We start from the raw sequence: 24240 nt of genomic DNA on the forward strand, positions 1-24240 counted from the left end.
ATTTATGTTGCGTCTCATTTATGTTGTAGACTACACGTTCTAACATTATACCCTCGTATTAACCTTTGCTACCAAAAGGTCGTCTATTTTCGCACTGTCAACAAACACATTTCAATCCTAGCAGGGGTTCAATTGGTCTTATCATGTCAACTGATAACGGTAATAGACTCTCATAATTATATACATTGAGATACAATGTTGCAGGATACATATAGATGTATGTAGTAGGGATTGACGGTTCTGACTTCATTATATTATACAGACAATTCGATCTCGAATTTTTGCATTTTCAACACCTAAATACTAAATAGTCCCTAAAATTATTTGAAAATAATTGATAGTATTCCATCTTACTTAGATCAAAAATAATTCACCATAGTTATTAAAAACAAAATAATAAATAAGTACTAATTTTGTACCGTAAAATCTTGCTTCAAAGATATTCATTTGTACTTTTTTTAATCCATAGGTCTAGTGTTGGTAAAATTTAATCGCAAGCTTCATGGCAAATACTACAAAAACTGTATTATGTAATGGTAGTGAGTAGGTATTGTTTATTTAAATATCCAAGATAGCAGCTTGAGGGATGATAGCTTGAGGTCAAGTTATCAATTAAGAGGTATTATGACTATTATATACTTTGTGCTAAATTAAAGATTCTGATATCTTGCCTGTGACCAAGTCAGGATAGATGACACATTAATGTTATTCAATACAGACGCTGCATAAACACATATGTATAGAATACGTATATTTATATACAGTCAAGTGTCATTTACGTCTTTTTACCTATTAAATTTCACCTTAAAAAAAGTGCAAAAATATGTATCGAAAAGATCGTCTCATAAATATGGTAAGTACTACGCTCTTATTACAGACTAGAATGCTATCGGACATATTTTTGAGTAAGTTGTAAACACTCATATTTTTACACTTGACTGTAGATATTTTTATATTTTTCTATCGATTGCTATTTAACTTTTTTACCACTGTCACAGTATAATAAATAGTACTATCGTACTGTACGGCCACCCCCGCTCCACACTGAAAGTGCCGCCCACCGCCTCTCGGTTACCTCACAGTTACCGCCCGTCAAAACGCAAACAGTTGACCGGTCATATTTCACTCATACAAGCATAGCGCGCGTTCACCTACACGAGCTTAGACTGTGTGCTAGGAACGCGCCTCTTTCGTATATTTGGTTGCCAGTGTCCGAGGTGTGCCACTGTTATTGTATGCACCTATTTTGATGTTTTCTGTCTGTTACTCTGAATTTTTCTTACTTGATGGTCTCATCGGAAGATCAGCTCTGGAAGTCATCAGTAACACGCTGAAATGAGGCCATTTCCTGGCACTTTATTCCTTTCTGTTTTGTTAGAATAGATATGTTATTCTGTCTTGCCTGTGTTGAATGTTTATTATATTTGATGCTATTCTATTGACACTTGCACATCATTGTCATCATAATCATGTAGACTATATTGTTTTTCCTATATTGTGCTAGTTCTTTTAACATTGTCAACCCGGCGGGTTGGATTTGTGTGTCATCATATTTCTTAAATAATGTAGGTAAAATAATCCTTCCAGGTACTCGATAATCTCGAGAGACTACGTCTTATTTTCTCAGGGACTGTTAAAATTATAATTATGAATGGTAAACCGAACGATCAAAAATATTTTTAGAAGTTACTTTTGTCGAGCTATTTTCGTGTTCAACAAAAAATTCTTGTTCCGAAAGAAAGTTTTCGAATATAAGTTTCGGATACAGAAGTTTATAAATTTTTTTCAATTTGATACTGTAGCTCATTGTGTTTTATATAGTTTTGTTAACAGTTTTAGACGGATAGGTAGATAGATAGACAGACTTCTTTATTGGCACATCTCAGCTAAAGGTACAGCGGAGACAAAACAATTGATTGTAAATAGAGGTTGACAGTAGGTCTTATCTTTAAAGAACGACCTTTTCCAGACAATATTAGGGTAGTTTTTGATTTTATTATGATTCTAAAATTATTCTAATTATCGTTTGAACAGCAGCAGTTGATTATGTCGGAATAATATTTCTAGTAGCGTCATTACTTCCTAATTGCTAAATGATAAACACGAATTTATAAATAGAACAGCTAATTTATTTTAATTACGTAACGGTGGTGACTAATATTAGAATTGCTAAGTTAAATACTTACTTACTAATATTACAAATGGGAAAGTGTGTGTGTCTGTTTGTTTGTTCGTCTTTCACGGCAAAACGGAGCGACGAATTGACGTGATTTTTTAAGTGGAGATAGTTGAAGGGATGGAAAGTGACATAGGCTACTTTTTGACTCTTTCTAACGCGATCGAAGCGGGAAAAAGCTAATATAGTATATTACAATATTTTATTTAAAAAATGCAACATTATAAGTCAGCAACAGTAGAAGAAGACAAACACGAGTATATAAACACAACATTGGAAAAACCATTCAAGTGCATGAATATTTCATGAAAAACTTTTCCAGCCCATCAAGCCAAAGTTTCCAAAACTTCCCGACGGAAAACTTCGAATACGAATCTTCGCAAAAGTCACGTCTTAATATGGAAGTCACAGATAAAATATATTACGAACAAAATGTTTTCTGGAAAACACGTTACTTTTATAACTTTAGCAATCATTACCAGGGATTCAGAAGACATGACGCACAAACTAATACGTGTATTCACAAAAGGGGTAAGCAGAGCACACATGGAAAGTTTTATGAGACACTCTTTTAAGGGGTTGTTTAATGGCACAATAGTTAAGGGGCGAAAGGAAACGAAATTGTGATTTATTCCGATGAAGTTGCTAGCCAAAAGCACAATCAGTACTGAAAAATATTTTTAACCCTCGACGCAAAAACGACAGGGTGCTATAAGTTTGACGAGTCTGTCTGTCTCTGTGTGAATCTGTCTGTGGCATCGTAGTTCCCGAACGGATGAACAGATTTAGATTTGTTTTTTTTTTTTTGAAAGGTGATTTATTCGAAAGTGTTCTAAGCCAAATCTAAATCGGTTCACTATGTCGGGGTTTTTTTTTTCAAATTTTAATTTTGTGGTTAGGTTATTCAAAAATGGTTTGCAAACATAATATGCGTAATTCGGAATTTTCAAGTGTCACAGAACTCATCCAAGTTAAAGAGTTAGACGGTTCGAGAACTCGCATACGAGTTTTATTACATTGCGGTGTTTGATGGCTGTGCACAGTTGTATGTAACTTCAACAGCCCACAATGTAACTAAAATCGCATGAGAGTTCGCACGCCGCCGTTTAAATCAGGAATAAACTCTTTCACGCGCGTTGCCAATACTGATTTTTACTCTTCTAAACTATACTTATTAAGTCACAAATAAATAGGTTACAAAAAAAATACTGTGCCTGTTTTGATATTATAATCTCACGAATTTGTATTATAAAATAAACTGGGGTTGTCGATTTAGATGAAGTGAGTTCAGTTTTTTTCCTCTGGCAAGTTTTACGCATAACCAGATAGGAAGTGTTTAAAGATAAAAATATCGCTTACATTTAGGCAATTAGGTGTACTGTAACGCTCACGCACAGTCTCAATGCAGATAAATTTTAGATGCCTGTGTTTATTACGTATTAAATATTTCGGTGTTTTTTTTTTATTGTGGTAAGCCTTTTTTTTCTACTTTTCTAAGGCTATAAACAAATAAGCATGGTGTAGTCTACATTGCAGATGGCAAGAGCGCTTGGGTCGATTGTTTTATAATGACTATATCATCTATGAAATGCCATAATTTGCTTGTTCCCCTTGCTCTGAAAAAATCTGAACGCTGATGCTGGGAGGCAAAAAATTTCCTCGGGGAGCTGGGGCATCCCCTGCAGGAGAGGTCTCAATCCCGCTCCGGGTCGTTCTTTGCGCAGAGGTTGTCCATCGCAGTTCAGTTCAGCAAGCTGATCCTATGACTATTTTTAAAAACTTTAATTTAATAATCATGTAGTTAGTGATTAAGATCTTCGACACTTGACTGTGATAATGTTTTGAATAATCATGTCGCGAAGGTTTACAGTTCACAAAACTGCTCATCAATTCATCATCGTCATATTGGCCTTAATTCCATTAATTTGGGGTCAGCCCTCCTCATCCTTTTCTTCCTTCCTGCACGATTTAGTGAAATATCAGTGTATATATTGTAATCTTCCGGCGACTGATGCTTCCAATTTTATGTGGATAAAGCATCCGTCACGCTTCGGCAAGTATATGAGTGTGAGAGTGACAGATGTCTTATCCACGTGGATAAGAGATTACGCAGGGTATCGTTGAACAGTCGACAGCTAGGTGATAGGACATGCTCTTGTCCTGACTTCCTCGGTGTCATTCACAGAACTACAGGTAATAATATTGATTTTTTTTTTTTCAGGTAAACCATGGAGTTCTCATTCGCCAACGAGACATTGGCGGAGTCGGCGATGGTGAGCCACCTCAAAGGGGTGGGGAGGATGTTCTACCTCATCACGCCACAGGAACACATGTTTGAGAGGAAGGAGGATGTGCCTAACTTCTTTAAACAGGTATGTTTTAGCCAAATACATATGTAACTCCGTTATAGACAGCTAGTCTAAGAAAAAAACACCTCGGAGCCATATTGGAAAAGGTACGGTGGCCTAGATGGCGTTACACCTTTGGGAGACGCTCGGCTAGATGGCGCTAATATGAATATTTGACATTTTAACACATATCAAGCTAAGAATACGGGCCAAATTGTCAATCCTGAGATTTAAAAGTTTTTAAGTCTGTGTCGAGAGATGGCAGCCTGTGATTACACATTTTACTTTGACAGTAACTCTCTATAATACTTGATCCTCTTTGGTTTTAGCTAAAGGCATATTTACCTTTATAATACAAATATTATTTTCATCTCACTCTCACACTAAATGAGCACGCAGAAGGAGCGGCAGTTATACAAAAGTCGTTCTTCCAAAGAAGTTCTGAAAATTCTATTTCTGTACTTTTTTATACATACATAATTACATAGTTTTTCATTGTAAATGTGATTAAAAACAAATGTAGCTATTGATAGACTAAACACTATAAAATTAATATACCTACCGCATTTTAGCTTTCATGCACCAGCAATATCTTTTAATAATCCAGTGGGCAACATTCCCTAACCCCGAACTCGTGTTTATGAATTTGGCCGGCCAAAATACCAAATAAAACCTGTACCAACTACTTTTATTAAACCATTAGATTGTAAACCTTAGTTAATATTTGACAGGGTCCATTGTTGAACAAACATTTCGATGTAGTTATGGCTCTTTAGGGTTAATATGGGGGAATCTGCAGACCAATATCGTCCAGTAATATTGCATGCTTCATAAAAGTATGATGAGGAAAAGGCTTAGGCTTTTTAAGAGGAAAGAAGCTGAATTTTAAAACTATCTAAGTTTGAATACTTATGCAAGACTTGTAAGGAATTCATAGTGTCTTACCCCGAGTAAAAGAGACTACAGATGTAGTAAAAGGGTTTCATTCGTATTTTTCCAGAAACGTTCGTATTTGTCATGCTAGTTCAGTTAATGGCAGTACATCTTGTACTGAGACTGACTGAAATAGCATGACACGTTCGTACGGTTCCGTAACAATACGAAGGCAAATCTTTTCGCAATACATCGGTATCAGCTAACTTAACCTTATCTATAATCGCAACCATGTTTAAACTTCATTGCTGCTGAAAAAAACTTACATTCCTACTTACATTAATTCCTGGGTTCGAACCCCGGCTCGTACCACTGAGTTTTTCGGAACTTATGTGCGAAATGTCATTTGATATTTGCCAGTCGCTTTTCGGTGAAGGAAAACATCGTGAGGAAATCGGAATAATTCCAATAAGACTTAGTCACCCTTCGGGTTGAAAGGACAGATGACAGTCGCTTTCGTAAAACTACCTACGCCAAATCTTGGGATTAGTTGTCAAAGCGGACCCCAGGCTCCCATGAGCATGATGACGCCAGGAGGATGATGATAAGGGTTACACACTGTATATCAATAGTATAGTATTTTGTGACATCAACCACACGATCCATCTCGGCTATTCCGTCCAATTTTATCACTTATCCACGTGGATAAGATATTTGTCACTATCACACTGACATACTTGTCAGAACGTGACAGATGCTTTATCCACGTCTTAGATAAGTGATCATCATCCTCCTTGCGTTATCCCGGCATTTGCCACGGCTCATGGGAGCCTGGGGTCCGCTTTGACAACTAATCCCAAGATTTGGCGTAGGCACTAGTTTTACGAAAGCGACTGCCATCTGACCTTCCAACCCGAAGGGTAAACTAGACCTTATTGGAATTAGTCCGGTTTCCTCACGATGTTTTCCTTCACCGATAAGCGATTAGCAAATATCAAATGAAATTTCGCACATAAGTTCCGAAAAACTCATTGGTGCGAGCCGGGGTTCGAACCCGCGACCTCCGGAACGAAAGTCGCACGCACTTACCGCTAGGCTACCAGCGCTTCTTGTCTTAGATAAGTGATAACTGATAAGTGATAACTGATAATTAATAAAATTGGAAGCATAATAGCCGGGCCACGACCGACAACCTTCGATAAAATGAACGAAAGTAGCTATTAAATAGAATTTAATTTAATTTTATAGTAGCTATTTAGTAGAATAGGAGTTTAATTAAAATATTTATTACAAGTTGTTAAGTATGTTGCAATACGTCAGCGAACTAGGCTTATTTTGCACACAAGCGAATTTTCTATTTAGGTCACACCGCACTTTCAATGTTGCTCAACGCGTCAGTTTCTTGATTGATCGCTCTGAGCCTTCAAAGTTTGAAAAAATAATTGGTTTAGATGGTTTACACTTTGCCATGCTGTTGAAATGCATAATCCATACTTCATATTATAAATGGGAAAGTGTGTAGGTATGTCTGTTTGTTTGTCCGTCTTTCACGGTAAAACGGAATGACGTGATAGTTGAACGGATGGAAAGTGACATAGGCTACTTTTTGTCTCTTTCTAATGCGAGTGAAGCCGCGGGCAAAAGGTAGTAATATTATAAATGGGAGAGTGTCTAAACTCTAAGTATGTACCTATCTTTGTTTGTCCGTCTTTCACGCCAGAACGGAATGACAAATTGACGTGATTTTAGGTTACTTTTGTTAATTTGTAGCCCACCACTTCCCTAAAATGGGGGTCGGGAGTTTGAAGCATTACGCAATTTAACGCGAGCGAAGCCGAGGGTAAAAGCTAGTATATATATCTTATTTTTACAAATTCCGATCGGACGTAGTGTATGTAAACCGCTCTAACGTATCCAATACGTCAAAAACTCTTAAGTAGTATGTACAGATGTTAGTGCGAAAAGATTTGCTTTCGTATTGTTACGGAAACGTACGAACGTGTCATGCTATTTCAGTCAGTCCAGTACAAGATGTACTGACATTGACTAAACTAGCATGACAAGTACGAACGTTACCGAAAAAATACGAAGCACCCTTCTCGCACTACAACTGCAGGTAGATAGAGACTCACGCCGTGTCTTACGTGGGCGACGGTCGCGCGACCGTCGCGCGACGCGGCTCATCGCATCGTCTACTTCCATAGTTAGTTAGTTAATTAGTTTTATTGGGCATTTTGCGCAAGTCGACATCCGTCGTGCCTATTTTGCGTGAAATTAACGAGGTAGCACTACTCTAGCCACCCCAGCTCCTCTACGAATCCTAGCAGTGTTTTCAGGTTGCTAAATACCTCTTTCAATGTGTTCGGCGTACCTAGATACTTGTTCCTATATACTTCTACCTGTTTACACTCTAGAAGAAAGTGTTTGGTGGTTTCTTCCATATCGATAAGGTTTGATTTCGTACGCGTCACATCGCCGTCGCGCGAACATCGCTCGACCGTCGCCCACGCAAGCCACGGCGTCAGGATTAGAGCAATAATAATTCTGATTATGCTACGTTCTCCAGTAAACCTCATTTGTGAGACGTGTATGTCATACGGAGACTTTCGTGACCTTTTAAGTTCAAAGTTCAACGCCCTAAACTACTTGTTACATCTAACACGTCCCGTATAGATCTTCCACTATTACTAGATAGTGTGTCTTTCGATATTTTCTGAACGCGCGATTTAAAAATATAACTGCGGTTTGTTTGCGTCCTAAAAACACTACTGTTTACTATTTTTCGATAAAAAGGAGAATGGGCACTTTGTCCCATGCACATGCACCCTTTCAAACGAGTCATCATCAGTATACATACATATGTACACTGATGAGGGCTCGTTTGAAAGGGTTAGCTTAGCTGCGTTATTTTATTAACCCCCGACGCAAAAACGGGGTGTTATACGTTTGACGTGTCTGTCTGTCTGTGTGTGTCTGCCTGCGGCATCGTAGCTCCCGAACGGATGAACCGATTTAGATTTAGTTTTTTTTGTTTGAAAGCTGAGTTAGTCGGGAGTGTTATTAACCGGTTTGTGAAAATCGGACCACTATGTCACGGTCGAGTTTTTTCAAAATTTTAATTTTGTGGTTAGATTATTTTTGGCACGTTGCTATTTTAAGTAGATATTAAGTAGGTAATCTGACTTTCGTATGTTTCAATAATTAAGTATTAAGTTAACTTGATTTCGTTATAAATAATATTTTACAGATATTTAAAACTCAGAACTATTTTTTTTTTAAGATAAACATAACAATATAAAATAACTTACAAATTTATTAGTCATCAGTAATACTAAATATTTTTAAACAATAATTTATGCTTTGTACGTATTCTCCCCTTTTGCTTGCGAATTATATATAAAGCACCTTTTTAATATCATTGTTTATAATATGCTATGTCAGTAAAAACTATAGCAAACTGTTTATAAATTCGGCTTGCGTCATAGCGTATTATTTTAGAAGCAACAGTGACTTTGTGACTAAAGATGGCTTGATATATTATAATTTACACTATCTAGCGATATGGAATGATCTTCAGTTAAATACATCTTTCATAATATTGTTACATATATGTATATGTTTAATCATCCTCCTTGAGTTATCCCGGCATTTGCCACTGCTCATGGGAGCCTGGGATCTGCTTTGACAACTAATCCCAAGATTTAGCGTAGGCACTAGTTTTTACAAAAGCGATTGTTGCATTAATATGTTTATCGCTAGCGAATCTCAAGCCACGCGAAAATGTAGTTTTAAATAGCCTAAGAAAATGAACGCAACGGTATAACTGTAACGGTATGGCTCGTTTGAAAGGGTTAGCTTAGCTGCGTTATTTTATTAACCCCCGACGCAAAAACGGGGTGTTATACGTTTGACGTGTCTGTCTGTCTGTGTGTGTCTGCCTGCGGCATCGTAGCTCCCGAACGGATGAATCGATTTAGATTTAGTTTTTTTTGTTTGAAAGCTGAGTTAGTCGGGAGTGTTATTAACCGGTTTGTGAAAATCGGACCACTATGTCACGGTCGAGAGTTTTTTCAAAATTTTAATTTTGTGGTTAGATTATTTTTGACACGTTGCTATTTTAAGTAGATATTAAGTAGGTAATCTGACTTTCGTATGTTTCAATAATTAAGTATTAAGTTAACTTGATTTCGTTATAAATAATATTTTACAGATATTTAAAACTCAGAACTATTTTTTTTTTAAGATAAACATAACAATATAAAATAACTTACAAATTTATTAGTCATCAGTAATACTAAATATTTTTAAACAATAATTTATGCTTTGTACGTATTCTCCCCTTTTGCTTGCGAATTATATATAAAGCACCTTTTTAATATCATTGTTTATAATATGCTATGTCAGTAAAAACTATAGCAAACTGTTTATAAATTCGGCTTGCGTCATAGCGTATTATTTTAGAAGCAACAGTGACTTTGTGACTAAAGATGGCTTGATATATTATAATTTACACTATCTAGCGATATGGAATGATCTTCAGTTAAATACATCTTTCATAATATTGTTACATATATGTATATGTTTAATCATCCTCCTTGAGTTATCCCGGCATTTGCCACTGCTCATGGGAGCCTGGGATCTGCTTTGACAACTAATCCCAAGATTTAGCGTAGGCACTAGTTTTTACAAAAGCGATTGTTGCATTAATATGTTTATCGCTAGCGAATCTCAAGCCACGCGAAAATGTAGTTTTAAATAGCCTAAGAAAATGAACGCAACGGTATAACTAGGTTATTTATAAGAAGTTTTGTTAGTGTAGATAGTAGCGTTCATAATATAAGAATTCCGAGCCGCAAATACACGGATAAGACAAGCTTAGCGACTTTATTGCCCATATTATAATAAAGCAAAGACATATATAACTCCGTATAGACAGATAAAGTCTAAGAAAAAAACGTACCTTAGACGTACTATACAGAAAAAGGTACCGTGGCCTAGATGCCATTACACCTTTGGGGTACGCTCAGCTAGATGGCGCTAATATTAATATAAACATTTTAAAACATATCAAGCCCAGAATATGGGCCATATTGTCAAAACTGAGGTTCAAAAGTTTTAAGCCTGTGTCAAGAGATGGCAGTCTATGCACTGTGATTACACATTTTACTTCGACAGTAACTCTCTATAATACTCGATCCTCTTTGAATAAAGTAATGTATATGTCTATACATAGACAATTAATTGTACCTATTTGTACGCCACTACTTTTAGGGTTCCATGGCCTCAGCGTGCGTCTGTCTCTCCGTCTGTCACAGCCAATTTTCTCCAAAACTACTGAACCGATTAACTCTTATAACCTTTGTATTAAGTGCCATAAACGAAATATTTATTAAGACTCAAGAAGCTTCTCGACTTTATTCAATAATTAAGTCGGTACGTAGCCAAATGCATACGATGATATCGCCGATCTATCTCTAACCTCTCGCTCTTCTATATTGACGCAACAGAGCAAGACTGCATTTTGATCGGCGTCAAGCGTCAACGATTGTCATTTGGGCTGTCGGCTAATCGACAAAACACGGTAAAGTTGCGTCCGAAAGTGACTTAAAATTAGCGTATATATATTTTTGACACTATACCCGTTTCGACATTTCCAAACGTGTACAGTCAACAACAAAGGTTACCACTAGTTCTATTGCCTGAATTGTTTTAAATTAAGTATAAAAATTTAACTTCTTTGAATTAATTATTGTGGCCATTCGGACATTTCCGCTATTTTGATACAATTCGAATGAACTTTTGCTTTTATTTTATTTTGTTTTCAATTACTTTTTCTCAAACATGCAATGAAATATTGTCTTTACGTTCCTTAAAATGGGCTGGGAAGTATCGCTTTTTGGGCGCAACAACTCGAGAGGACTGTAAAGGGATTTCATATTATTTTTTAGGCCTAGGCCTGCAAAGTAACTTTTTTTTATAAAATATTGTCCTTTAGAGCATTTTTTTTTATTTCATTGTATGTTTGAGAAAAGCACTATACATGCCTCGGCGTGAAAACGGATTCCCTGCCTCGTATCCCTATCCGGCCTCGCTCGCACGCTCGCTCGGCCGTATATATATACCCACTTGGCCGGAAATCCTCATTTTCCCGGCCTCTGATGTAATGTACTATTATTTGAATATTTTGACTTTTCCGAACGAAATTGTATTGCTATGCATTTAATCAATTTATTTCATTTCCTTCACATTTATATCAATTATTAATTTTATTCTCAGAATCTGTTTAATGTAAATGACATCTAAATTGGAATGTACCTAATGTGTTTTATTAAAATTGAATGTATTTCATTGATGAACTATTTCACGTCACTGTATTGTTTATTGTATGTTAGATCCTAAGAAATACAAAACTAATTAGCACGTAGGTTTAACTGTAAGTGTTAATTTGATGCAATAAATTGAAATTGAAAAAAAAAGCTGTGGATACAAAGTGTTTCGGCACTTTGTATTCACAGCTCTATGTTGTTGACTGTGCGGTCAACTAATTTGAATCATAGGCCACTCTAGAACCCTGTCTTAGACACCGTACATTATCGGCCATAGAAGTATCTTTTGACGTTGACTGTGAAAAGGTTCTACAGTAGCCTAGGATGGTTGACTGTACGTATTGGTATGTATTTAGATATAGAAGCACTTGTATGGTGATCGTGTTACCGTGGTTTCTCAATGCTGTCGCAACGTGTAATGCTATCCGTTGACACTTAGCACTATTATCAGGGTTGACACGGCAGGCGTGAAATAGAAGCTACATAACATAATATTGTCTAAGAATATACTTTGCAATGTGCTTCTTAGGGTGCTTTTCCACCAGACATGCGCTAAGTGGATGTATTTAATATCCACCAAGGATTATTTATATATGATTTACATACTTCATACTAAGTGTTTCGTTTCACATTATCCGATCCGATATCGGATATCGGACCGACATCCTACATCCGATAAACACTTCCGATAGTGTCGGACATAGGTCCGATAAAACGCATTGTTCCAAATCAATGAAGTACGATTTTGTACCAAAAAATATTTAAAAAATGTTTTATATTTAATAATTATAAGCACTATATTCCAAATATTATATTGTAAAATTAAAATAACGAGCATAAAAAATACTCAGAGTATCAGGCAAAATAAATTATAATTTTTACATTTAACTATACTACTAAAATATGAAAAAAACTAGTATCCGCAATTCGGACCGATGCATTACAACCTTTTTTTTTTTCAATGGAAATTGCTGTTTAATAGACGCCATTTTTGTCACGCACACTACTACAAACGTATACCTACATTAAGTATATACGCACACAAACAAATATTATCGGCCGACAGCTGGGGTCCGGCATGCCAAAAATGGCCGGAAGCGTCCTGCCGATATCGACAGTTCGATGGTGCCTCGGACAAAAACTGTTGTAGGAGAGTGCTATCGGCATTAAATCCGCAATTTTTGCGTTTTATATCGTTTTTTAGTATTAATGATCTATTAAATACATAAATGAAGACCTGGAAGCGCATAAAATTTTACATATTACATACTTCCTACATCCGATATCGGATCGTATAATGTGAAAACGGCCGAAGAATCGTACCTCGATTTTTTAGCGCCACCTTTTTAAAAACTATCATAACTACACTGATGACGTGATTAATTATTCCTAATTACACTAAGTAATTTCGAAAATACAATTCCATTATCCCAAATACCGCCCCAATTAGTGTAAGTGCGTTTTCACATTATCCGATCGACCGATATCCCATACATTACAGGCGCCATCTTGGATTTTTTCTATTGAAATCCTTCCGACATCCGATATCGGATCGGATAATGTGAAAACGGCCTAATGCCACAGTCATTTAATATTCATCGTTGTATACTAAAATTGTGTCCACCAAAAGAATTCACAAGTAATTTGGAATTATAAAAATGCTTAAGAGGACAGAAACGACCGATTCTGTCCTCTTAATTTTTTATATCAAATTATTATGGACAAAAGATATTCTCAATTTTTCTCTTTAGATTTGAATAATATTTTTAGAAAAAATAGTTTAGACAATTCACACTGTATGATTCTTTTAAATATATTAGTTACTCTTTTAGTTTCAAGTAAGAACGATTTAAGGTCAGTGTGGGGAAGACCGTCTACCCAGAAAGACCGTCTACTGAATATAACTTTTGTATTTATATATCTATCACACCTCCGAAGGTATACCAGTTTTTCATCCTTAATGCATTGGTCTTCAATAGATATCCCTAGGATGAACACTAGTTAACAAAAAACTTGATTCGTGTTTGAACTCGACCATCGAGTTCAACAAGGTTATGCAAGAAATTAAAATAAAATAGAAGCAGTTGGAATATTTGTGCATTATGTATGTAACGTAGTAATTTAATAATCGTTCTTCCTGTCTAGTACAATTAATGCTCTTAAAACGCGTTCAATTTATTGTTTTATGTCCTGAAATATGTAACTTCGAAATTTTGCCTAGTCGGAAAGACCGACATATAAGAGTAAGGCACCTTTTTTAGGCTTTATGGGAAATAAGTCGAGTTAAGACGGGTGTTGTAGGTTAATTTTAATTATTAGTTTCAGCTTTGCTTTTGTCTGGACCTGAAAAAAGAAGGTTATCAACCTCATTTACGGGACATATGACGGTCTTGCCTTATAAATAGAAAAATGCTGATATGTTGAAAATATCAACGTTGTTTGTTTTAATATCCATCACATTACTCCTTGTTATTACAGAATATAACAATGAACATGATTTTAATACTTATTTCCATATGAAATTACGCGACAACGAGCACTAGACGGTCTTTTCGTACTCAGCGCGTGGGGACGGTCAACCCGTCGAGCCTTAAAAAAGTGATTTTTATCACATATATTTACTTTAATTCACCAAGGTATATAAAACCTGTGTAGAATATAAAATTTGCTAGCCCATAGGACCATGCGGATCACTCCAGACTACTTTATTAGTCTAGTGTCCACTCAAACTTTATTTCAAATAAAGTATGCCGGTCTTGCCCGCACTGACCTTAATACTGGACTGACAAAGTCCGTACAAAAAAGCGCCCTGAAATGTACCTTTGACCCTTTAGGCTTTAGGCCTTTCTGTGACCTTTTAGGCTTGAAACTAGATGGCGTTGTTCGCAGCCTGAAGTGGCCAAAATCATAATTTCCCCAAATATTTTTGCGTGTTTTTATTTTTTATAAGAACAATTGACATATTTTTTTATTTTAAAATCATGATATATTATCACGTCAACAGACATTTTGAAAAAAAAAAAAATATAGGCAATCATCAAAATCATCGGCCAAAAAATCGAAGTACGATTCTTAGTAGGAACTATGTACATCCCATATAAATAATCCTTGGTTTCAATTATATAAAATGTGTGTAAAATGTGTAAATTTTAGTTTAAGTTTGTATTATGATGTAGGTAATTATAAAAAAAAAAAAAAAAACTTGTACCTACTGATAGACTACTTATATGATTATTTATCTTTTATCAAACATAAATTCTGAGCACTATAAACGATGGCGAATGTTGTGGTTGCTATTTCGAGTATACATTAAGATTGTAGGACAATATGTTTCTGATTATACAGTCCCTTTTCGGTGAAGGAAAACATCGTGAGGAAACCGGACTAATTCCAATAAGGCCTAGTTAGTAGTTACCCTTCGGGTTGGAAGGTCGGATGGCAGTCGCTTTCGTAAAAACTAGTGCCTATGCCAAATCTTGGGATTAGTTGTCAAAGCGGACCCCAGGCTCCCGTGAGCCGTGGCAAATGCCGGGATAACGCAAGGAGGATGATGATGTTTCAGATTATACGATGATTCTATTTCAAAGGGGAAAATAGGTCCTACATGTGTATGGAATATCAGTTTTTAGGTCTACTTTTGTCTTAATATTCAGTACGCATTTACAAATTAATTAAAAAGTCTTAAACGTTGAGTTCAGACGGGGCGGTGACCCTAATTTTAAAGTGTGTTCATTACTAAGGTTTCGTTCTATCGATTAGGAAAGAGCTGGTCAATAGACCTTGGCTTGTATTTTATGTTAGACAATAGAAATGCTTACCGACGACCGGTCTGGCTCAGTCGGTATTGACCCTGCCTGCTAAGCCGCGGTCCTGGGTGCGAATCCCGGTAAGGGCATGTATTTGTGTGGTGAGCACAGATATTTGTTACTGTCATGGATGTTTTCTATGTATATTAGTATGTATTTATCCATTTAAGTATTTATATCGTCGCTTAGCACCTTAGTACTTAGTAATACAAGCTTTGCTTAGTTTGGGGCTAAGTTGATCTGTGTAAGGTGTCCCCAATATTTATTTATTTATGTATATTTTGTTGTGTCAGCAAACCTAAGAGGATATAATTATCATGCCGATAATGCGCCAAAAAGTATAGTATTTTTTTTGCTAACAGATTCTTATGAAAAGGTGTTTTTGTAATACCGCATTTCGATTACTTAACATAATTAAATATTATTAAAATGAATATGACATGTTTCGAGTCACATTTTCCATGGGTGTTGTAGAAGTCGACTGTGGGAATTATGGTGTATAGCCGAGAGGCTGGCAACCTGTCACTGCAATAGCATAATTTCGTTTCTTTAAATCCCTTAATGCCAAGAGTGGCACTGAAACTTGAGTAGTTTCATGTGCTCTGCCTGCCCATTTATGGGATACGGACGTGATTGTATGTATTTATGTACTTATTTAACTCCTTAGTGAACCATTTTTCTTTTGTTTTCAGTCATGGCCGTATTTCCTGATATTTATCGTGCTGGAGCACATAGTGTTAAGACTGGAAGGCAAGCCCGGGATCAGACTGAACGACGGGATCACCAGCATCTCACACGGATTGCTGCAGGAATGTGGCAGGTATCTCCTCTATTAATTTCTAACCCTACCCCGTCGAACGGCTAGCCGTACCACGTGCGTACCTGTGCCGGATACGGGACTACCTCTAGATCTAGTAGTAGTTTTATTTCTAGGAAGTTTCCGTTTGTGGGGCTGAATTTTTCCACATTTTTTCAATCAGTGAATCCAAAATGATTCGGCAGAAATTCGCCAGTCTATCGGTATTAAAGGTTGCACTTCGCAGAGTATGTTGAAGAGCTGCATGAGCTTATTCCACCGTCCCCATTCCACCATCAGACTTTTTGAGTCCATTTAGACGGTACGAGAACTCACATACGAGTTTTATTACATTGCGGTATTTGATGGCTGTGCAAAATTGTCAAGAGCCCGCAATGTAACCGAGTTCGCACGCCGCCTAAATCGCCTTAGACGCACGGCCGGTTTCCAGCTCGCTCTTCACATCGGCTAGTCTGTGCCCACGACTGCCGTGTCATACCTATGTACTGTAACTTGAGTTACAGGATATACGCATAACAAGTTTAAGTTTTTACCTACCGAGTAAAAAAAAATCCTCGTACGAGCTTTTTGCTTTTTGCTGTAACTCAGTTTTTGCCATAGCGAGTTGTGGCTATCTACCGTAACTACAGTTACAGTAGATAGCCACGACACGCCCTTTACGCATCGAGCTATTTCCGACGAGTAGGCCCATTTATAGTTAAAAAAAATATTTTTTAGTGTCGAGTAATATAATTGTAAAACATCACAAGCTCATGATAGGGGTGCTGTTTAGTATTCAAGGTCAGGCATTTCGTTGTACACTTAAGTTCAGTGATTGATGCGATTCTTTCAGTTCATTGGTCTAGCGTTATGCACTCAAGTGGTAATAAATCAGAATTAAAGAGAATTATCGCAGTGATAAATTTAAAATTTAGTATGAAAAGATTTTTTTAAAGATTATTCATTTTCACCATTGTTGAGGGGTTTACTAACGAATAATGACGGTCAAGTATTTACATAACGTATGTTCTATACATCTTCCTCTTTGCCGGTATGTAAAATTTTGCAAAATTAAGTATCTAATAGTTAACATAATAATAGTTAAAATAATCTACCTACTCTACTTTTAATACACTAGGTATACCCACTAGAGCAAAGAGACCTAATACCCACTGTAGTAATTAGTGCGCACACTGCGCACCCCCAACCTTTCTAGAGTTTCCGGAGTCCATTAGGTGATGATCGCTTACCAGGCGACCTGTCTACTCGTTTGCATCTTATTTATCTCATTAAAAATATAAAATCATCATCATCATCATCTTTCTTACGTTATTCCGGCATTTGCCATGGCTCATGGGAGCCTGGGGTCCGCTTTGACGAATAATCCCAAGATTCGGCGGCACTAGTTTTACGAAAGCGACTGTCATCTGACCTTCCAACCCGAAGAGTAACTAGGCCTTATCGGAATTAGTCCGGTTTACTCACGATGTTTTCTTTCACCGAAAAATGACCTGCAAACATCAAATGACATTTCACTCATAAGTTCAGAAAAACTTATTAGTACGAGCCGGGGTACGAACCCGTGACCTTCGGATCGAAAGTCGCATGCTCTTACTGCTAGGCCACCAGCGCTTTTTTATTAAAAATATAAAATATCTTATATTTATTCCACATTTTTTTTTTGTTACCAGAATATTATGGCGAGGCGCAGAATCGTACCTCTACACATGGATATACACCAACTTCAGAATAGTGGAGCTACCCTGGGACAACGTTTGGACCTGGTATGCAGCAGCACTAGGAGTCGACTTCTGTTACTACTGGATGCACAGAGCATGCCACGGTAATTTAATTTTTATAAAACAAACGCATGGATGCTGCTGCACTTTTAATCACCAGCTACCACCAACCACCACAGCACCAACCATACGCTTACCGCCAATACTAATTACCACAGACAAGCCAACTAACCAACATCACCAATCACCAATTACACCAACTTCAGACTAGTGGAGCTCCACCCTGTGACAACGCTAGCGTGGTAGCTACCCTAGGACAACGTTTGAACCTGGTATGCAACAGCGCTGAGAGTTGATTTCTGTTACTACTGGACGCACAGAGCATGCCATGGTAAGTGACCCACTTATTGTATTATTAATATTATTGATTAATAACTTGGGATATTTTATTGAAGTGAAACTTCTAATGCGACTTCCAACTGACAGCGCGTAACACTCAGTCATTGTTACTTTGCGTGGAATGCCGCTCACTCGTTGCGTAACATTTTGTCTCAACGCGACTCACTCATTCCATTCATTCACTTATTCACTCAGCGAGTGACAGAACCACGTAATTATAGTTAAACCAGAATGAATAGTTAGGTCAAAAAGTGTGTCCACATGAGAGGGCATTGTTTGGGCTGGTGTCCCTCTCGCACTTACTGACAATGTCAACATTATTCAGTGACGTCATCACTCTCATAAATTGGGGATACCAGTCAATTTTCAAAGTTACTACCAAATCTACTAATACCCAATTGAAGGTATTCTTTAATTATACAAATCTTTGATTTAATGGCATCAAAATAATTACATTATAATTATTTGCCAATTCTTTAAAATATATCGAAACCCTAGTTTGAATATAACACTAAAATAATATATGAAGTTATAAAGTCAGGTAATATACAGATAAAAATACTACTACTATGGCAACCTCATTAACACTGGCCACACGTGCGAGAGGGACACACCAGCCCAAACAATGCCCTCTCATGTGGATCGTTTTCGCTAGTCTGATACGATCACCTTTCTGTCTCAGTGATAAGGTTCAATTTAGTATGGCAAAAAATGTGATTGCGCTGTCCCCTGTAAAGGTCTTTGGACAGAACAGAATGCCAAGAATGGTTTTGAATGGTGGAATGGTTAGTTGAAATGTTTGTGTTTTATATTTAGATCGAGTGCAAAATGAGTTTATGTTTGTTTTTCAATATTGAGCAAATAGTAATGTAAAATATTTAAAACAGTAAAAATATGGACGTAACTAAACGCAAAAACGTGACGGTAAATTAACAAAATGTTTTTGAGGTTATGTTAGAAAGTTTCACTACTTCCGCGCGCACTGTTTTTAGGGTTCCGTAGTCAACTAGGAACCCTTATAGTTTCGCCATGTCTGTCTGTCCGTCCGTCCGTCCGTCCGTCCGTCCGTCCGTCCGTCCGTCCGTCCGTCCGTCCGTCCGTCCGCGGATAATCTCAGTAACCGTTAGCACTAGAAAGCTGAAATTTGGTACCAATATGTATATCAATCACGCCAACAAAGTGCAAAAATAAAAAATGGAAAAAAATGTTTTATTAGGGTACCCCCCCTACATGTAAAGTGGGGGCTGATATTTTTTTTAATTCCATCCCCAACGTGTGATATATTGTTTGATAGGTATTTAAAAATGAATAAGGGTTTACTAAGATCGTTTTTTGATAATATTAATATTTTCGGAAATAATCGCTCCTAAAAGAAAAAAAAGTGCGTCCCCCCCCTCTTACTTTTGAACCATATGTTTAAAAAATATGAAAAAAATCACAAAAGTAGAACTTTATAAAGACTTTCTAGGAAAATTGTTTTGAACTTGATAGGTTTAGTAGTTTTTGAGAAAAATACGAAAAACTACGGAACCCTACACTGAGCGTGGCCCGACACGCTCTTGGCCGGTTTTCTTTTATTGCATATTCAGAAATTTTCTTGACGGTAATACTCAAATTATAATCCTTCAAAGTGTAGTAAAAAGAAAAGACCGATGAAATACCAAGAATTTTCCAAGTTTCTATCCTTTGATTTGCCGATTCCCCTGAGTTTCTATCGTCCTTGTAGAAATCCTTTTCCTTACTTAAAAATATTCGTAAGCTGTAAAACTCAGTATAACTAGCGAATATCGACATTATTTTGTGATGCCTATCAAATCGGTTTATCGCATTTTCTCGCAAGACACAAAAAATTCCAAATTCAGAGTATTTTCCAATGGTATATTTCCATTACTGCTAATGCATGTGAGTGCCGTATTGTTTATAAAAAGACATCAACATGAGTTCCTGATATTTTCCCTGTCTAAAAACAGACTGTATTGCGATTTTAATCAAAAGCGCCTCCCAATAATACTTCCCGAGTCTTTGAAAGTTCCCGCATTCTGATGAATCGAGCCTTTGACAATACAGCACCGAAAATAACATAGGTATTGGTATCCTTAAACGTCGTGTCGCCTCGTGCCGAAAAAAAGAATGTATTACTTGTTTTTTCTATGACATTATGTTTGAAAGAAATCTTTATTCTCGAAAGACCGATATCCAGGCATACAGGCACCATCTTGGATTTTTTTCCATTGAAATCGTTCCGACATCCGATATCGGATCGGATAGTGAAAAAACGGACTTACAATCTTGACAGTGTATCTTTTTTTTCAGAGGTCCACATATTATGGGCTCAGCATCAGGTGCACCACACATCTGAAGACTTCAACATGGGAGTCGGCATCAGGCAATCCATACTTCAGGGATGGTGTGGATTTGTAAGTATTGCCTATACACCGTGTCACATGAGGAAACTGAATGTCATATAAACTTTTCTGGATTTCGCTTACTTTCAGAATTATAATCATTTAAAAAATAACAATATTTTTCGGAAGAAAACGTTGTTTTGATGGCGATGATGCCGTTATCGGACAAAATCTAACTATCCTCGTTGATATATATCAAAAAGTATGTAGTGACTCATTGCAAAAAAAAAATTTTTAGAAAGAAAATGTAAATTTTTATTTTAAGTGCCAATTTTAGGAATAACATTTACTTTTTATGTGAAAATAAATCCATAAAAAGTAATAAAAATTACACAAAAAAAAATTTTTTTCGCAATATTTGCTTGACGTCATATTTTAACATTTTATTTTTATTTTGTCTTCAGAAATGCGTAGTTAAAATCTTTCGGTTTCCTCATGTTACAATTTTACACGAATCAATTTATATGCAATCACAGAATATGGGTGAAGTCCCATCTACCAGCATCGAGCCGCATTTTAAATAAAATAAAATAAAAAATAAAATATCATTTATTTCAAACCTTGAGCGCATATTAAAATACAACAAATAACACACGTTATTTGTTGTTTGTGTATGAGAAATCGCTGGTTAGTATGAAGTTATGAACATGCATTACGCATGCTTTCAGTTTCCGATGCGTAGGTAAGCATCTTCATTTCATACCATTTAATTATCAAGAACCACCTTGTATATCACTTTTAGTTAAATTCTCAAAATATTTTTTTTATCATTTTCATACATAATAAATGAATTTATTGGTGTGAGAGACCCTTAAGAATAACATTCAAGTTAGTGTCAAGTGATTGACGGCACATGTCGAAACAAATAACATTAGAAATTGTTAAAGGCAGTCACACACAGTCATGTTCCGTAATTGTATTAATTTTTTTAATAACTCGATAACCGTAACAGTTAAGACGCAAGTAGAAAAATTAATTGTATTTGATCTAAAGAATCTTCCCTTAAAGTTAACGGAATTCAATAAAAACAGGTTGTATATAAAATGCAGCTAGATACGTCACCTCTATACTGCTGTATACAGTCATCTGGCTTAACGGACATCCATCTCAGAGCATAATTATAATTATATACACTGTGTTCTCTTTCCTTTCTCACAAACTCATGCCTTGAGTTTAATTATCTCAAGTCTCTCAACAAAGCACACAATTAGTTGTCAAAGTACTCATTACAAACGTAAATTGCCTAATCTATCACACAAACTTGAAGTGAAATTGGAACGCACAATCAAATTTGAGCCATTTTTTAACATAAGGTGTACTCGGGTAATTCCGAACGTCGAAAACCGTCGGAAAATTCCGAAATTCAAATGATAATCACCCGTGATTCCATAGTAATAAGGGTCCCTTTTCGGAATTTGCCGACGGTTTTCGACGTTCGGAATTACCCGAGTACACCTTAACAAAATCCAAGTTTAAACTAAGTTTCTAATGCAATTTATTGTATATGTGAGTATGTTTAGTAAAACGTCCAACTTTTTCGGTTACCATTAAGGCCAGTTGCATCAACCACAGCTAACAGATAGACCAACGTCACACAAATCGATCAGTGGCCTATTTCACCACCAGTGACATTGACACTGACAATTCTATGTTTAATTCTGATTTGATAAGTAATTTACTCAGCTTCAATAATTTATTTCCTTGTTAAACAGTCAATGATTGGCAAAGTGTCACTGTCGGGTGACAATAGGCTACTAGACTCATATCTAATTTGGCACAATAAATGATTGTCTTCTGTAATATTTGACATAAGAAACCAATATTTAATGATTTTGGGTATTAAATGTGTACGATGACTACGTATTTTTAATTTAAAAATGTGAGTTTTTATTTTGGCCACTGAAAACGCTGTCGGCCGTGTAGTGACGTCATAGAATTCATGTCAAATCTATCACTGACATAATGACCTTTATGCCTCGTACTTAAAGTGTCAGAAAGTGTTGTTTTTGCACTGAATGACTTCATTCACAGAAAAACTATAGATGACATGGCTGATATTGTTTTTGCCTGGTTACGTAAAAGTATTCTTTAAAAATATTTATTGCGGTTTATAAGTCATAATAAAATATAGTGATATTTTTTTTGGTTAATTGGACAGTAAGTAATAATATAAGATAAACTTTAAAAAAGGGTCAAGTAGCCTATTGTCACTGTGGTGAAGCAGGCCACTGAGATTTATGAAGCTTCTCATATGTATAATAAAGTTTCAAATGAGACTTAATCTCCTAATTCTCGAAATCGTAGGTATTACTTTACTTAATAATCTTAAAATATAAAAAAATCATTATTTATTTCGATATTGATGTTAATTTTGCGCTTTTATAAACTCTACGCAGTTTAAAAAAATACAAATTAAGTAAAGAAAACGTTTTATCAATTAAGTATATTAAAAAAGTATCTACTTATAAAACTAAAAACTCTCGATATTCTAAGGCTTTTTAATATTTTATATTAAACTTTTTTAATATATTTGTACTAAAAATATTTTAGTATTTAAGCTTCATTGATTGTTCTTATAAACATTTTAACAATGTTGTGAGTAGTTTCAAAACGCAAAGTACTTTTAAAATAAAGGTAAGGATTTATAGCTTTGGACATAGACATGAATTATGGGTCGCCCCACATCTAGCGTCTCGCGAGCGTCACGTCGGGCCAACTGTATGGAAAAAGACGTCGCGTCGACGTCGACGCGGCGTCAGGCTTTGCCCATACAGTTGGCCCGACGCGACGCTCGCAAGACGCTAGATGTGGGGGGACCCTAAATTGATATGTATCCGACCTGCCAGTGTCAAAAGTGAGGTCTCTTTAAAACAAAAACATCATTTTCACAATGACATAATATTATAATTTAAGTTAGTTTTAGTTTCTCATATATTATAATTTAATTAAAGTTATCATTATCAATATTCAATCCTATGTAAAAACTAGATTAAGAATAAAACACATCACATAATGAGATATCATATCCAGATCGAATATTGGACGCATGTCAAACTTTGAGTCGGACTGTAAATAGTTGCTTATATTATTCCATTGTATGATTAGGGTTGAACCTGCTTGTCTCTTAAATCACTTGTATACCATTGAAAGATGTTCGGTTAGAAGACGCCCAATGTCACAACTGACAAGGGTCAACATCTTCAAATAGAATTATCCACTGAATAACAAGTAAATGAATATATTTTTCGAATAACCCTTACAAGTTGAAGGGGCTGTTCAACAAAGTGGAAGAATATTATTACTCTTCACGAGTGCGAGATGTTACTTGGTTGCTATATCCATACTAATATTATAAATGGGAAAGTGTGTGTG

At 36.1% G+C, this 24240-nt stretch overlaps 1 protein-coding gene across 1 annotated transcript in view; it reads left to right on the forward strand.

Moving 5' to 3' along the window:
* Positions 1 to 24240, forward strand: part of LOC125242026 (alkylglycerol monooxygenase-like) — a 69289-nt gene that overhangs the window by 28240 nt on the left and 16809 nt on the right. The window contains exons 2-5 of the mRNA XM_048150729.1: positions 4398 to 4548; positions 16222 to 16349; positions 18017 to 18168; positions 20777 to 20880. Coding sequence (XP_048006686.1) covers positions 4405 to 4548; positions 16222 to 16349; positions 18017 to 18168; positions 20777 to 20880 — 528 coding nt within the window. The 5' untranslated portion in view covers positions 4398 to 4404. The remainder of the gene's footprint in view (positions 1 to 4397; positions 4549 to 16221; positions 16350 to 18016; positions 18169 to 20776; positions 20881 to 24240) is intronic.

The sequence above is a fragment of the Leguminivora glycinivorella genome, unplaced genomic scaffold, assembly GCF_023078275.1.
Source record: "Leguminivora glycinivorella isolate SPB_JAAS2020 unplaced genomic scaffold, LegGlyc_1.1 Scaffold3, whole genome shotgun sequence".
Taxonomy (NCBI): Eukaryota; Metazoa; Arthropoda; class Insecta; order Lepidoptera; family Tortricidae; genus Leguminivora; species Leguminivora glycinivorella.